Source organism: Ictidomys tridecemlineatus, chromosome X, assembly GCF_052094955.1.
Source record: "Ictidomys tridecemlineatus isolate mIctTri1 chromosome X, mIctTri1.hap1, whole genome shotgun sequence".
Classification (NCBI taxonomy): domain Eukaryota; kingdom Metazoa; phylum Chordata; class Mammalia; order Rodentia; family Sciuridae; genus Ictidomys; species Ictidomys tridecemlineatus.
In genome coordinates, this window is record NC_135493.1 from 78,970,285 (window position 1) to 78,986,659 (window position 16,375).

A 16,375-nucleotide genomic window follows, 5' to 3' on the forward strand; every position below is an offset into this window, starting at 1 on the left:
AAGTAAATTCTCAGGTTAGATATACTGATCTAAAAATATGAGTAGGGCTGGGGATGTGGCTCAAGCAGTGGTGTGCTCGCCTGGCATGCGTGCAGCCCGGGTTCGATCCTCAGCACCATATATAAACATAGATGTTGTGTCTGCTGAAAACTAAAAAATAAATATTAAAAAAATTCTCTCTCTCTCTCTAAAAAAAGAAATAAATAAAAAATTTTAAAAATAATAATATGAGTAAACACTGAGTGACATATGCCTATAGTCCCAGTTACTCAAGAAGCTGATTGAGCCCAGGAGTTCAAGGACAGCCTAGGCATCAGAGTCCCTTAAAATAATGAGAAAATATGCCAGGTGCAGTGGCACACCTGTAATCCCAGCAGCACTGGAGGCTGAGGCAGAAGGATTGCCAGTTCAAAGCCAGCTTCAGCAAAAGGGAGGCACTAAGCAACTCAGTGAGACTCTATCTCTAAATAAAGTACAAAATAGGGCTGGAGATGTGGCTCAGTGGTTGAGTGCCCCTGAGTTCAATCCCAAGAGAGAGAAAATATGCATCTGTATGTAAAAAAGACACTAAAAAATTAAAAGCTAATTTATTTTACAGTATCTATCATTTTTAATTGTCAATGGTGTTTTTGTTTAAGAGACTAGCAATCTTTATCCCTAAGATCATTCATAAACAATACAATAAAATCAGTAAACCATCATTTGATAAAAATTTAAGTGAGATTAGTTTCTATCACCAAGACTGATAATCATCACAAAATAGCAGAGAACAAAGAAACATCCCTAAATCATACATCTTTAGCTTTTAAAATTATTTTAATTGGGTTGGGGTTGTAGCTCAGTGGTAGAGCACTTGTATAGCACATGTAAGGCACTGGATTTGATCCTCAGCACCACTAAATAAATAAATAAATAAATAGATAGATAAAATTAAGTTATAAAAATTATTTTAATTGATAAAAAATAACTATATATTGGGCTAGGGATGTGGCTCAAGCGGTAGGGCGCTCGCCTGGCATGCGTGCAGCCCGGGTTCAATCCTCAGCACCACATACAAAGATGTTGTGTCCTCCGAAAATTAAAAAATAAATATTAAAAAATTCTCTCTCTCTCTCACTCACTCTCTCTTAAAAAAATAACTATATATTTATGCATAGTGTGACATTTTGATATACATATACATTGTGGAATTATTAAATCAAGCTAATGCATCACCTCACCTACTTATTCTTTTGTAATGAGAAAAATTTAAATATACGTTTAGTAATTTCAAAATATACAATGCATTATTATTAATTGTGGTCACCATGCTATAACTATAGATCACTAAAACTAATTTGTCCTATCTAAATGAAACTAAAGACCCTTTGATCAACATCTCCCCCTTCCCCATCTCACCTGCATTCCATTGATAACCATCACTCTAGTTTTGCTTCTCTAAGTTGGACTGCTTTTTTTTTGGGGGGGGGTAGCAGAAATTGAACCCAGGTAGTGCTTTTTTAATTTTCAAGACAGGGTTACAGCCTCACTAAGTTGCTGATGTTGGCCTCAAATTTGCAATCCTCCTGCCTCAGCCTCCTGAATCACTGGGACTACAGGCATGCACTACTACACCCAGCTGTTAGACTTTTTAGGATCTACATGTGAGACCACAGAAATCTTTGTTTCATAAAAAGTCCCCCATTTATTCATATTCCAAATTGGTATGAAGCCATCATTATTGCATTAATAAATATCTCAAATTCGGGGTAGACCACTTAAAATTTGGAGTGCTAGTGTCTTCCAAAAATGGAAGAATATTTGCTTTATTCTTACTCCCCCACCAATACATACAACCAAAATTTGATATAAAAGAGCAGTAGTATTATATGTTACTATAGATATCCTAATAAGGCATGTTGTTTATACTAATTTGGTTCTTCTGGGTTTGAGAAATGGTTAAAATCTTATGAGTTATTTATTTTAATGTGTAGTTGAAAGTTCATACTTGCAAACGACACACTGTCTATGAAGTTGGAGAGCAGTGAACATGACAATAACGGAGTAATTTCTTGGTGGGGCTTTAACAAGGCGACGGAACTTGTCTCCATTCATTCTTATTACAGGTCTTTTATTGGTCCACTCCATCAGCTGACTAACCTTTTCAGATAACACCATCTAAAAAAAAAGTGAGCATACTGTTAATATTCTCAACTTGGCATTTAAAGTTCGAAATGGTGGCACATGCTATTTAGGAGACTGAAATGAGAGGGTCAATTGAGCACAGGAGTTTGAGACCAGCCTGAGCAACACAATGAGTCCCCATCTCAAAACAAAACAAAACAAAAAGTTACTTTCGCTAGGCAACTTACTTAAAACCAAGTCTATCTATCAAGCAGAAGTACACAGAAAATGTGAGAGAACTAAAAACAAAATTGGGTAGTTTAGTCTAATGATAATTATTTTAAAATTTAGAATTTCATAAGTCTTAATCAGATATTATAATTTTAATGAGTTACTTATTACTTACCAACAAGAGAAATAATACAAAACCATAAAGCCTTTCATTTGCTAAAGATTGCAAAGAATGTTGAATTAAACTAACTGGCTAATTTCATATAAAATTTTATTTATTTTGGAAAAAACTACAAAGAATACAAACTTGAAAATGAATAAAGTGAGAGGAATTATTCTACATAATTTATTTTTATTATAAAGCTACAATAATGAAGACAATATGGCACTGTTGAAGGTATAAACACAAAGGTTAATAAAACAGAATAAAGAACCCAGAAATCTGGTGTGGTGGCTCATGCCTGTAATCCCAGGAACTTGGGAATCTGAGGTAGGAGGATCCTGTTTGAGGCTAGCCACCAGCTGGGGCAACCTGTCTCAAAATAAAATATTATAATAAAGGTTAGGGACTTAGCTCAGCAGCAGATCATTTGCATAGCATGAATAAGGCCCCAATGTTTGATCCCCAGCCCTGCAAAACAGACAAACAATAAAAACAAAAACAAAACCCAGAAATAACCTACACAAATATATCCAACTGATTTCTGATTTGTACAGAGGTGCAAAAGCAACTTAGTATAAGAAGATCCTGTACAATAAGACATGCAGGAGCAAATGAAAATCCATAGACAAAGATATGAAATTCTAATGAATACAAAATCACATATACCTTGTATAAAACCAAAAATGGATAATATACTTAATTTTATATAAGGTATATATGAAAACATTCTTAAATGTTGTATGGACAACATACTTAAGTGAAAATTTTAAAACAAGACCACCTACAGAGCAGGAGAAAATATTTTCAGAACATATCTGACAAAGGATTAGTAGCTAGAATATGTGTTTGTGTATTTTTTTTAATAATACTGGGGATTGAACTTGGGACTTAGGCATTCTACCACTGAGCGACATTTCCAGTCCTTTTTATTTTGAAACAGGTTCTAAGTTACCAAGGCTGGTCTTGAACTAGCAATCCTGCCTTAAATCTTGAGTCACTGGAATTAGAGGTGTGTGATGCAGCTCCTGGCTACATTTTAAAAAACCTATAAAACTCAAGAGTAGCCAGATATGGTAGCACGTGCCTATAATCCCAGCTACTCAGGAGGCCAAGGAAGGAGGATTCCCAATTCAAGGTCAGCTTCAGCAACTTAGTGAGACCCTGCCTCAAAATGAAATTAAAGGGCTGGGGATGTAGCCCAGCATGTCTTGGTTCAATACCCAGGGTGCAAAATCAAAAAGAAAACCCCCCAAAACTCAAACATAAAAAACAAATAATTCAATTAGAAAATGGGCAAAATACATAAGATATTTAATTGAGGAGGAACTACAGATGGCAAATAAACATGTGAAAAGATACACAATGAAAGGCCCTGGGGGGCTGGGGACGTGGCTCAAGTGGTAGCGTGCTCGCCTGGCATGCGGGCGGCCCAGGTTCGATCCTCAGCACCACATACAAACAAAGATGTTGTGTCTGCCGAAAACTAAAAATAAAAATAAATAAAAAAAAAGAAAGGCCCTGGGTTCAAAATATAACACTGGGGAAAAAATAACAGTTCAACATCATCAGCATTACATAAATGCAAATTAAGAACTTAAAGAGACACCACTATATAAATGTTACTAAATAATATATAGTGACAAATACCAAACACTGGAGAAACTGAATCTCATACATTTCTGGTAGGGAATGTACTATGGTACAGCCACTCTGGAAAACAATTTGGCTGTTTCTTAAAAAAAAAAAAAAAAAATCAAGCAACTAAAGATACTCTTCCCATACAAACCTAGCAATTGCATTCCTGGGAAACTGATCCCAGAGAAATGAAAATTTATGCCTTCACACAAATGGAGCTACATTTTGTTTCTTCCTTTTTAAATACTCATTCATCATGAGGCAGTGGAAAAGTGGCACATTTAGACAAGGGAAATTTCAGTTCGAGATTAAACAACATTTTTTTTATCCTTTTTTTTCATCTCCACTCTTGATGTTCAAGAATATAAAAGCCAGGTGCATGCCTGTAATCCTAGCAACTCCAGAGGCTGAGGCAGGAGAATTGCAAGTTCAAGGCCAGTCTCAGCAACCTAGCAAGACTGTCTCAAAAATAAAAAAAGGAAAAGGGCAGTTAATGTAACTCAGTGGTAAAGTGCCCCTAGGGTTCAATCTCCACTACCCCCCCCCCAAAAAAAAAGGTCAGGAAAGGATAACAAAGGATGGAAGGCAAGAATACTGAATCTCAAATGTAGATTAATACTAAGTTATGATTTTGCTCTTCTTTACAGGGGAATGTCTATAAAGGTCTGGGAAATCACGGAGTGGCTTGTCATTCAAAGCATTTGACCAGTTACATTTTCCGTTATCTAAGTCTACTGCTTTACATTCTAAGATACTTTGACATCTGATTCCTTCTTCTAGTCTATTAGCTATTAGACAATAGAAACACACAGTATCTTACCACATAGCCATCATTAAGTTAAATATGTACTGAATTTCTATTTAATGGAAGACAGCTGGGAATGGACTTACTTGCATACGTTAACATAAAAGGAAGAAAAATGATTGTACATATAAATACCTACATGGATCAGAAGGGTTTTTTTGTTTTGTTTTAGGAAGAGAGTAGTAAAATAGATTCTCATAATAACATGATTTGCCTTTAAAGCATGTCTGAATCCAACTAATTCTGAAACTAATTTTATTTCCTTAGTACAACTCTATGAAACTGCATAAAATTAGTTTTAGCTAGGTGTGGTGGTGTACATCTATACTCCCAGATACTAATGAGGGTAGGGTGGGAGGAACACTTGAGCACAGGAGTTCGAGCCCAGCCTAGGCAATACAGTGAGACCCCCATCTCAAAAAACAAACAAATAATTTTGAAGCATATACAAAATAATTTCTAGTAAAAGTCACAAAATCAATATTCCACATATGGAAAACCAAACAGACTATAAACTTATAGAGACATATAGATTCTAAACCCAAAGATAAAAATAGATATACACTGGAAAGACTGGTACAACAAATAATTAAAACTCCTGGAACAATGAAACAAGTAGCTGGTAAAGGCTATGGGAAAGAGTGAACCAGGAGGTAGAGAGGCTAAGGGGAACAAGTGGTGATCAAGATAACTTCAAGAATCTGCTAGTTCTTCCCAGCTCAGACAGTATAGTTAACATTTTAAAATATGCATTCTATATTTTAAAGCCATCATTATTTTTGCTGTATTTTCAAATTAAATTTGACAGTTGCTACCAAATTCAAACAATTTGGCTATTTTACTCAATGAAATGAGAGATCCTATTTGGGCCTATTTGAGAAAAAAATGTGTAAAGCTTTAACAAGTATTTTCTACAGATTTGTATATTCTATCTATATATAACCATACAAATATATGATCATACCAATAAAACAAATGTGCTTTGAATAAGTTATAAATACATACAGTTTCCTTTCCTTTCCTTTCTTTCTTCTTCTTCTTTTTGGTTCCAGGCATTGAATCAGAGGCACTTAACCACTGAGCCACATCCCCAGACCTTTTTATATTTAGGATTACAGGTATGTGCTACTGCATTATGTAGAGTTTTCATACACAAAAATTCTTTTTTTTAAAGAGAGAAAGAGAGAGAGAGAAAGAGAGAAAAATTTTTTTTAATATTTTATTTTTTAGTTCTCAGCGGACACAACATCTTTGTTTGTATGTGGTGCTGAGGATCGAACCCAGGCCGCACGCATGCCAGGCGAGCGCGCTACCGCTTGAGCCACATCCCCAGCCCCACAAAAATTCTTAAGACTTTTTTTTAAATCCAGGAAAATATAAAAATCTATAGTATTCCTCATCCTATGTATTAATAAAGTAGAAAGATAATATTTCTGGCTATTCAATTCCCAAATAACTTATCAAGTAGAAGATTTGATAATTTTCAAACAAATTACATATTCTTTCGAAAGTTGATAAAGAGGAATAATCTTCAAAAGGCTGCTTACATCAGTGACCACTAGGTAAATTTTTGAAAACCAACTGAAAGCAGATCACTAATTTTCAACTTTTACAATAAAAATTACATGAACAGGGCTGGGGATGTGATTCAAGCAGTAACACGCTCTCCTGACATGCGCAGGGCACTGGGTTCGATTCTTAGCACCACAGACAAATAAAATAAAGATGCTGTGTCCACCGAAAACTAAAAAATAAATGTTAAAAAATTCTCTCTCTTCTCTCTTCTTTCTCTCTCTTAAAAAATTACATGAACAAAATCTAGAACATCATAATTATAAGAGCTGATGTGGTGGCACATAGCTTATAATCCCAGCTACTTGGGAGGCTGAGACAGGACAGTTGCTTGAGTTTAGGAGCTTGAGGCCAACCTTCACAAAAATAGCAGGAACCTCTCAAAAAAGAAAAGTTGTGGGCTGCAGCTGTGGCTCAGTGGTAGTGCACTTGCCTGGCATGTGTGAGGCCCTGAGTTCGATTCTCAACACCACATATAAATAAATAAAATAAAGGTCCATCAACAACAAAAAAAAAAAAGAAAGAAAGAAAGAAAGAAAAGTTGTATTTCTTTCTTTCTTTCTTTCTTTTTTGTACCAGGGATTGAACTCAGGGGCACCCAACCACTGAGCAGCCATATCCCCAGCCCTATTTTGTATTTTATTTAGAGACAGGGTCTCATTGAGCTGCTTAGGCCTTCACAGTGGCTGAGGCTGGCTTTGAACTCAAGATACTCAGCCTCCCAAACTGCTGGGATTACAGGTGTGCAGCAACATGCCTAGTGAAAAGTTGTAATTCTTATTCACAAAAATCTATTTTTTTTCTTGCAGTACTCTGGAAGGAACCCAGGGACACTTTACCACTGAGCTACATCCCCAGTCCTTTCTATTTTTGAGATTTGGTCTTGCTAAGTTGCTGAGGGTCTTGTTAAATTGCTGAGGCTAGCTTGGACCTTGTGATCCACCTGCATTAGCCTCCTAAGTCACTGGAGTTACAGAAGTGTGTCACCAGGTCAGGCTTACTCCAAAGTTTTAAATTTGCCAGGTGTGGTGATGCATGCCTGTAATCTCAGCAACTCAGCAAGCTGAGGCAGAAGGATTGCAAATTCGAGCCCAGTCTCAGCAATTTAGACAGTCTCAAAACAAAAAGTACAAAAGGCTGGGGATATGTTTAAGTGGCAGAGCCTTCCTGGGTCCCTCAATTAATAGATACATATACAAATAAACAAAATAAATATACAAGGGCCAGAGATGTAGCTCAGTGTTTGCCAAGCATGTGAAGATTATTAATTCAATCCTCCTCACCACAAAAAATAGAGTAAAGGAATATATTATCATTTAAAGCTAAAACTCATTGTCATTCACATTCCTTTTGAATTTCAGAAGTAATAAAGCTAAGCACTGGGCTGGAGATATAGCTTAGTTGGTAGAGTGCTTGCCTCATATGCACAAGGCTCACACAAAACATAAATAAAAATAAAGCTAAGCACCACCAACCTGAATTGTTCTAAAATGTACCTCCCTTCCCTCCAAAACTTCTTTGATTGTATCTTTATTCTAAAGTTTATGCACAAAAATTCATATTTTTAGCTTCCTTAATCATCTACCAGTCTTCACATGTTAGAAAATAATATTCCTGGCTAAACAATATATTTCCAACTCCATCCTTAAATTAAGGGTGAGACAGAACAGATCTAGAAACATAATTGGCAGATAATTACTGAAGGAGACAGTGAGCAAAGAGAGCATTTTTAATCTTTAGATGCCATCTGTTCCATTCTCAGTTCACCTACTTCTCAGATTCAGCTAAAATATATCACTGTCTCCTTTCCTAGATTTTTTCCTAGAGGGTGTCTCAACTTGTTTGTTTTGTAACTGCTATGGAGTCTAGTTCTCTATAATAATATATCTTCTAAAAACTGCAGGGTTTTGCACCTGTGATACTTTCATGTGTCAATTAAAGCAACTGATGGAAAATGTAGTTTTTCTAATGACAGCCTATCTTCTTAAAAGATAAAGGTGATTTTATTTTCTGTATACTCCTCCTAAAAATATCACAAAAGAGCAATTGAAAAATATTTAACTGCTGGGTGTGGCAGTACATGCCTGTAATCCCAGGTGACTTGGGAGGCTGAGGCAGGATGATTGCAAGTTTCAGGGCTGCCTCAGCAATTTAGTGAGGCCATAAGCAACATAATGAGACCTTGTCACATAATAAAAAATAAACCAAAAAACCAAAGGGCTGGGGCTGTGACTCAGTGGTAAAGAGAACACCCTGGGATTTAATCCCCAGTATCAAAAAAAAAAAAAAAAACCAAAAAACGTTTTACTACCTAGAGGAACATGATCTTATTTTCTAATATTCATCCAATCTCTCCTATATGCTAGGAACTGCATCAGAGGCTTTTTTTTAAAGAGAGAGAGAGAGAGAGAGAGAGAGAGAGAGAGAGAGAGAGAGAGAGAGAGAGAGAGAGAGAGAGAAATTTTTAATATTTATTTTTTGGTTCTCGGCAGACACAACATCTTTGTTGGTATGTGGTGCTGAGGATCGAACCCGCGCCGCACGCATGCCAGGTGAGCGTGCTACCGCTTGAGCCACATCCCCAGCCCCTGAATCAGAGGCTTTATGAACTGAGCTCATCTCATTTAATTTTCACAGCAGCTAAAGAAATAGGCACTTTCCCCATTCTACTGATGAAAAAAAATGAGACTCAATAACTTGCTCAAGCCAGGCATGGTGGTGCATGCCTGTAATCCCAGTGGCCTGGAAGTCTAAGGCAGGTGGATCACCAGTTCAAAGCCACCTTACCCATGGCAAAGCGCTTAGCAACTCAGTGAGACCCTGTCTCTAAATAAATTACAAAATAGGGCTGGGGATGTGGCTCAGTGATCCAGTGCCCCTGAGTTCAATCCTTGGTACCAAAAAACCAAACCAAACCAAACCAAAAAAAAAAACTTGCTAAAGATCACTAGGGTTGGATTAAAGTACACTCGCTAAAATTTTACATAATTTTTAAAAAACTGAGAAGGGGGGACACTGCAATCTTAGCATTATTATGACCATTTTTATTATGCTTTGTGCATTCACTTTTTTCTGTGTTTCACATTACTTATTATTATAGGTTCACAAAAGTAGGTAAAGAAATATGAACAATTTTATCAAATACCATGCTTTGCTAGGAACAGTGGTACATGCCTGTAATCTCAGTGGCTCAAGAGGCTGAGGGAGGAGGATTGCTATTTCACAAACAGCCTCAGCAACTTAGAGAGACCCTGTCTCTAAAGAAAATATAAAAAGGGCTGGGGATGTGGTTCTGTGATTAAGTGCCTCAGGGTTCAATCCCCAGTACCAAAAACAAAACATGCTTTTTCATTTGTATCATGCTGCCTCCCTAAGACAACACCAGATTTGAGGACAAACAACTTTCCTTCTACCACTAGGGAAAATAACTCAAAATAAAAATGAAACCAATTATTGAAAAAGAAAACTTTTATGGCTTAAGAGAGCACAGAGCATTAAAATGCTTTGGAGGCAAAACAAGGATGGAATCCTAATTTAACTTCTGATGGTTGTGCTTCTTTGAGCAAACCCCTAACTTTACCCCTAACTTTCTTGCTTAGTTTAAGTTTCAAAAGAGGATAATATTTTGCAGTATTAATGTGAAGATTAAAAAGTTAACTCAAAATGGATCAAGGAGCTAGATATAAAAACAGAGACACTGCGTCTGATAGAAGGAAAAGTTGGCTACGATCTACATATTGTGGGGGCGGGCTCCAAATTCCTTAATAGAACGCCCGTAGCCCAAGAGTTAATGACAAGAATAAATAAATGGGACCTACTTAAACTAAAAAGTTTTTTCTCAGCAAGAGAAACAGTAAAAGAGGTAAATAGAGAGCCTACATCCTGGGAACAAATTTTTACCCCTCACACCTCAGATAGAGCCCTAATATCCAGAATGTACAAAGAACTCAAAAAATTAAACAATAAGATAACAAATAATCCAATCAACAAATGGGCCAAGGACCTGAACAGACACTTCTCAGAGGAGGACATACAATCAATCCACAAGCACATGAGAAAATGCTCACCATCTCTAGCAATCAGAGAAATGCAAATCAAAACCACCCTAAGATACCATTTCACTCCTGTAAGATTGGCAGCCATTATGAAGTCAAACAACAATAAGTGTTGGCGAGGATGTGGGGAAAAGGGCACACTTGTTCACTGCTGGTGGGACTGCAAAATGGTGAGGCCAATCTGGAAAGCAGTATGGAGATTCCTGGGAAAGCTGGGAATGGATCCACCATTTGACCCAGCTATTGCCCTTCTTGGACTATTCCCTGAGGACCTTAAAAGAGCACACTATACGGATACGGCCACATCAATGATTATAGCAGCACAATTCACAATAGCTAGACTGTGGAACCAACCTAGATGCCCTTCAATAGATGAGTGGATAAAAAAATTGTGGCAGCTATACACAATGGAGTATTATGCAGCACTAAGAAACGACAAAATCATAGAATTTGCAGGGAAATGGATGGCATTAGAGCAGATTATGCTAAGTGAAGCTAGCCAAGCCCTAAAAAACAAATGTCAAATGTCTTCTTTGATATAAAGAGAGCCACTAAGAATAGAACAGGAAGGAAGAGCATGAGGAAAAGACTAACAGTAAACTAAGACGAATGGGGGGAGAGAAAGCAAGAGAGAAGGGAAAACATATGGAAATGGTAGGAGACCTTCAGTGATACACAAAATTATAAGAGGTTATGAGGGGCAAGGGGGTGGGGGGAAAAAAAAAAAGGGGGAAAGAATTGAACAACAGCAGAGGAGGTAGAGAGGGAAGATGGGAGGGGAGGGGAGGGGAGGGGGGATAGTAGGGGATAGGAAAGGTAGCAGAATACAACAGTCACTAATAAGCCATTATGTAAAAATGTGAGTATGTAACAGAAGTGAGTCTGTATTATGTATTTGGGGAGTACAAAACCCAATTGAGTCAAATGTATGAAAGATGATATGTCTTGAGCTCTGTAATGTTTTGAACAATCAATAAAAAAAAAAAAAAAAAAAAAAAAAAAAAGCAAAAAATAAAAAAAAAAATGTGAAGATTATAGAAAATGCATGTAAACCATGGTGCCTATCATGCAGATCAAATAAAGAAGTCCATGTTCCAGGGAGAACACTGTTAAAAGTATAATGAGTTACATATGGTAGCATTCCCATTATACATATAAGCATGAGGTACCTGAGTGATTTTTTTTCTGTTACTGGGGATTGGACTCAGATATACTTTTTATTTTTTGTTTTGAGGTAGGGTCTAAGTTACCCAGACTGTCTTCAAAATTGCAATCCTCCTGCGGCAGCCTCCTAACTAGGTGGGACAGGCATGTGCAACCAAGCCAAGCAAGATGCTCACTGTTTAATGGGGAAAACTGGTATAAAAACATTGACAACATGATATGCTGAATTCATGTCAATTCACTTGATGGGAACCAATAAAATATGGCTGAGGAAGAATGTATTTAAGCTAAGCCTTGAAGAGTACAAACCCTCAAGTAAATGGTAGGGGTAAGGTAGGAAACTCCAGCAGAAGACCTGCACATGCAAGGCAGGTAATTCAGTAGGACTAGGCCAGGAAGAAGCAGACCAGAAACAGGCTATAGAGGTCTTTTTAATATCTGCAAAATAGGTTAATGGTTTTCACATTTTTCATCTTACCACCTCTGGCAGCACTATAAAGAATGGGTTAGAGAGTGGGCAACCAGTTGAGCAGTTACTGCAATATATTTGCAAGAACACTGAGTCTGAATAGTTGGCATAAAGGGAAGGAAGTCAGAATCTGATTCATTTTCTAAAAAAATTATATCGAGGGCTCTATCACTGTGGCTCAGTGATAGAGCACTCGCCTAGCATGTGCAAGGCCCTGGGTTCGATCAACAGCATCACATAAAAATAAATAAATAAATAAATAAAGGTATTGTGTCCAACAAAAATAAAAAATAAACATCTTAAAAAATTACACTAAGATAAAATTCACATTAAAAGCTGGGTGTGTAGGGCTGGGGATGTGGCTCAAGTGGTGGCGCGCTCGCCTGGCATGCGTGCGGCCCGGGTTCGATCCTCAGCACCACATACAAACAAAAATGTTGTGTACGCCAAAAACTGAAAAACAAATATTGAAATTCTCTCTCTCTCCTCTCTCTCTTTAAAAAAATAAATAATTAAATAAAAGCTGGGTGTGGTGGCGCATACCTGTAATCCCAGCAGTTTAGGAAGCTGAGGCAGGAGGATCACTGATCAAAGCCAGCCTCAGCAAAAAATAAGGTGCTAAGCAACTCAATGAGTCTCTGTCTCTAATAAAATACAAAATAGGGCTGGGGATGTGACTCAATGGTCAAGTGCCCAAGTCCTATCCCTGGTACCCCCCCAAAATAAATAAATCACATTAACTATTTAAAAATTTTAAAACTCAATGTTGCTTCCTTTTTAATAATAATTTATTTCCTGCTGGGCACTTCTGCTTCTAGTTCAGTGAGACAGTAAATGAATAAACATATTTCACTGGTAGAAACCCCCACCTTGGGGCTGGAGATGTTGCTCAATTGTAGAGCATTTGCCCAACATGCACTAAGGCCCTGGGTTCAACCCCAGTACTACCAAACAAACAAAGAAAAAAAACCTTCACCTGTTTATTTAAAGTGAGTAAAATGGGTGCTGTGGCACACGCCTGTAATCCCAGCAACTTTGGAGGTTGAAGCAGCAGGATATCAGGTTCAAAGAAAGCCTTAACAACTTAGTGAGGTGCTAAGCATCTTAGCAAGACTCTATCTCTAAATAAAATTTAAAAAATGGGTTGGAGGAGCTGAGATTGTGGCTCAGTGGCAGAGCGCTTGCCTCACACATGTGAGGCACTGGGTTTAATACTCAGCACCACATAAAAATGAATAAACAAAATAAAGATATTGTGTCCATGTATAACTAAAAAATATTTTAAAAAATGGGTTGGGGGTGCTGGGGTTGTGGCTCAGCAGTAGAGTGCTTGCCTAGCACGTGTGAGGTGCTGGGTTCGATCCTCAGCACCACATAAAAATAAATAAAAATATGGGCTGGGGTTGTTGCTCAGTGGTAGAGCACTCGCCTAGCATGTGCAGGGCCCTTGGTTCGATCCTCAGCACCACATAAAAATAAATAAATAAAATAAAGGTATTGTGTCCAATTACAACTAAAAAATAAATATAAATAAATAAACAAATAAACAAAATAAAGGTATTCTGTCCAACTACAACTAAAAAATATTATAAAAATATAAGCTAGGGATGTGGCTTAGTGGTTAAGTGCTCCTGGGTTCAATCCCCAGTAACAACAACAACAAAAAAAATAAGAGGCCATTGCAGAAATTTAGACAATTCCAGTATATAAGGTACATACTGAAATAGTTCCCTCATCAACACTAGCAAGTGCCCAGAGTTAGGAATGATTGAGTACCATTACAGAGGTCATTCTTACATAGGCATATATACATACTTACATATATTAAAAAATAAAACAAGGATTCTAGCATATAATATTACGAATTGCTCTCCATCTTGTTTTCCACATAAGAATGGCTAAGAAGCACATCAGTTGGGTGCGGTGACACACACCTGTAAGCCCAGGGACTCGGGAAGATGAGGCAGGAAGATTATAAGTACCAGGGCAGCCTCAGAAAATTAGCCAGCGAGGCCCTTAGCAATTTAGTGAGACCTTGTTTCAAAGTAAAAAATTGCCAGGCACTGGTGGCACACACCTGTAATCCCTAAGGCTTGTGAGGCTGAAGGAGGAGGACCAAGAGTTCCAAGCCAGCCTAGCAATTTAGCCAAACCCTAAGAAACATAGCGACACTGTGTCTCAAAATAAAACATAAAAGGGGCTGGGGAGGGGCGGAGGTTGTAGCTCAGTGGTAGAGCGCTTGCCTAGCATGTGTGAGGTACTGGGTTCAATCCCAGCACCACATATAAATAAATAAATAAAAGAAAGGTACTGTGTCCATCTACATGTAAAAAAAAAAAATATATATATATATATATATACACATATATATGGCTGGGGATGTGTGGCTCAGTGGTTAAGCACCCCTGTGTTCGATCTCTAATGTGTGTGTGTGTATATATATTATATATACACATATACACACACATACACATACACACACGGCTCTAATTCACAAATATTTCAAGACATAATGCTAAAATTCATGTTGGTATTTTTCAATTTTGAGTAAAGTACTGTATCTTCTCCACTTCCTAAAGCTTTTAAATTCCACAAAGAGGGGTCTTAATTCTGTTCATTTACATATACCACGTGCTTAGAACAGTGCATACATAGTATGCTTATTATTTTTTGCATGATTGAGTATTTGGGTAGTGTAATAAACCGAGCCTAATTTCACTCTGGCTAATTTTCACATTCCTGAAATGAATATGACACAAAAGAGTTGTTATACATGTACAAGGGAATTACATTTAGGCTGGCACCCATCTGTAATTCCAGAGACTCGGTAGGCAAAGTAGGAGGATCACAAGTTTGACGCCATCCTCAGCAGCTTAGGGAAACCATGTCTCAAAAGGGTTGGAAATGTAGCTCAGTGGTTAAGCACCTCTGGGTTCAAGCCCCGGTACAAAAAAAAAAAATTAAAAAAAAAATAAAGGAAGTTACATTTGCCTACAACGGAAAGACTTATATTCTACCCTCGGTTCTAAAATCGAACTCCCTAACCCCAACACTCGATAGGGCCCAAACTCAAAAGAAGTGTCTAAAGTTGTAGTTATATACATACATAGGCGTAGAGACGCCAGGTTGTCACCTACTCCATCCCACTGTTAGATTACACCCCCAGAAAACAAAGCGTTACAGTTTCTGAAAACCGCGGAATTGAAGACACTAAAAGGCACAGAAACTGGCGGGGAAAGAGGGACAGGAAGGAGTGAACAGATCCTTTTATGCCCTACACATTTTTTTGGTGGGGGGGAACCCGATTGCTGGAAGCCGCGTCCTCACCTCCTTCTTTCTTTGAGCAGAGGCCGCGGGAACCTTGTAAATGAGCAGCAGCGCCACCGCCACGGTCACAGAGACACACCAAAACCATCTACAGGCTGCCATGTTCGCTTGTCTCCCCACTGTAAGCGAAACTTTCCTCTGGCAGGATCTGAGGGTGGGGCGTGAGAAAAGGCAAGCCGTCCCCTTGCCTTTCCTCATTGGTTTAGCTCAGCCCTGCGGGGCGACCCCTCACATTACGTCACAGTGGGCAGCTGCTAGACGCCCGCTAAAAAACAGTTCGCTTCTAATTGGTCCTCGTTAGCCAATAGAAAAAGGCTCATCTGGAAGCTTTTCATTGGTCCGCTAAAAATGATGGCCTGCCCTTTCATTATGCATGAAGGTGTCGCACTTCCCAGCGCCTGAAGCCTGAAACACGCTGCACGCTTGCGCAGTTGGGAATCATTGCAGATGAAGAGTCTAAAATGGTATGAAGCAGCTAAACGGATTCTTTCTTCTGAAAACTTATTTAGAAGTCCTCGAAATTCACTTCTTTCATTTAATATTGTAGAAGAACGGGACACGTGAATAATAGGCACTTAGTCCCTTATCCTCCTTCCAAATTACTTTAAAGTGAAGAAAATAAGTAAAAGTAGGAAAGCAAAAACAGTAGAGCTGAGTTTTTTTTTTTTTTTAACTAAAGTAAATGTAAATAGGAGTTTGTTTAACTAAGCAGACGTGACGCGTTGTCGTCCTGGAGCATCTTCTGCGTGGCAGTGTACGCACGGTTCAGGAGGATTCTAGATTTCCCCTCCATGAGCTCAGTGCCCAAACTGGCCGCCTCCACACTCAAACCAGGTTTCATAGGTTCGGAG

At 38.1% G+C, this 16,375-nt stretch overlaps 1 protein-coding gene across 1 annotated transcript in view; it reads right to left on the bottom strand.

Moving 5' to 3' along the window:
* Magt1 (magnesium transporter 1) overlaps positions 1-15,737 on the bottom strand; it is a 41,086-nt gene extending 25,349 nt beyond the window's left edge. Inside the window, exons 1-2 of the mRNA XM_078034735.1 lie at positions 15,525-15,737; positions 1,988-2,157 (exon numbers count right to left, since the gene is read on the bottom strand). Of these exons, the coding sequence (XP_077890861.1) occupies positions 1,988-2,157; positions 15,525-15,722 (368 nt within the window). The 5' untranslated portion in view covers positions 15,723-15,737. The remainder of the gene's footprint in view (positions 1-1,987; positions 2,158-15,524) is intronic.
* Positions 15,738-16,375: the final 638 nt, after the last annotated feature.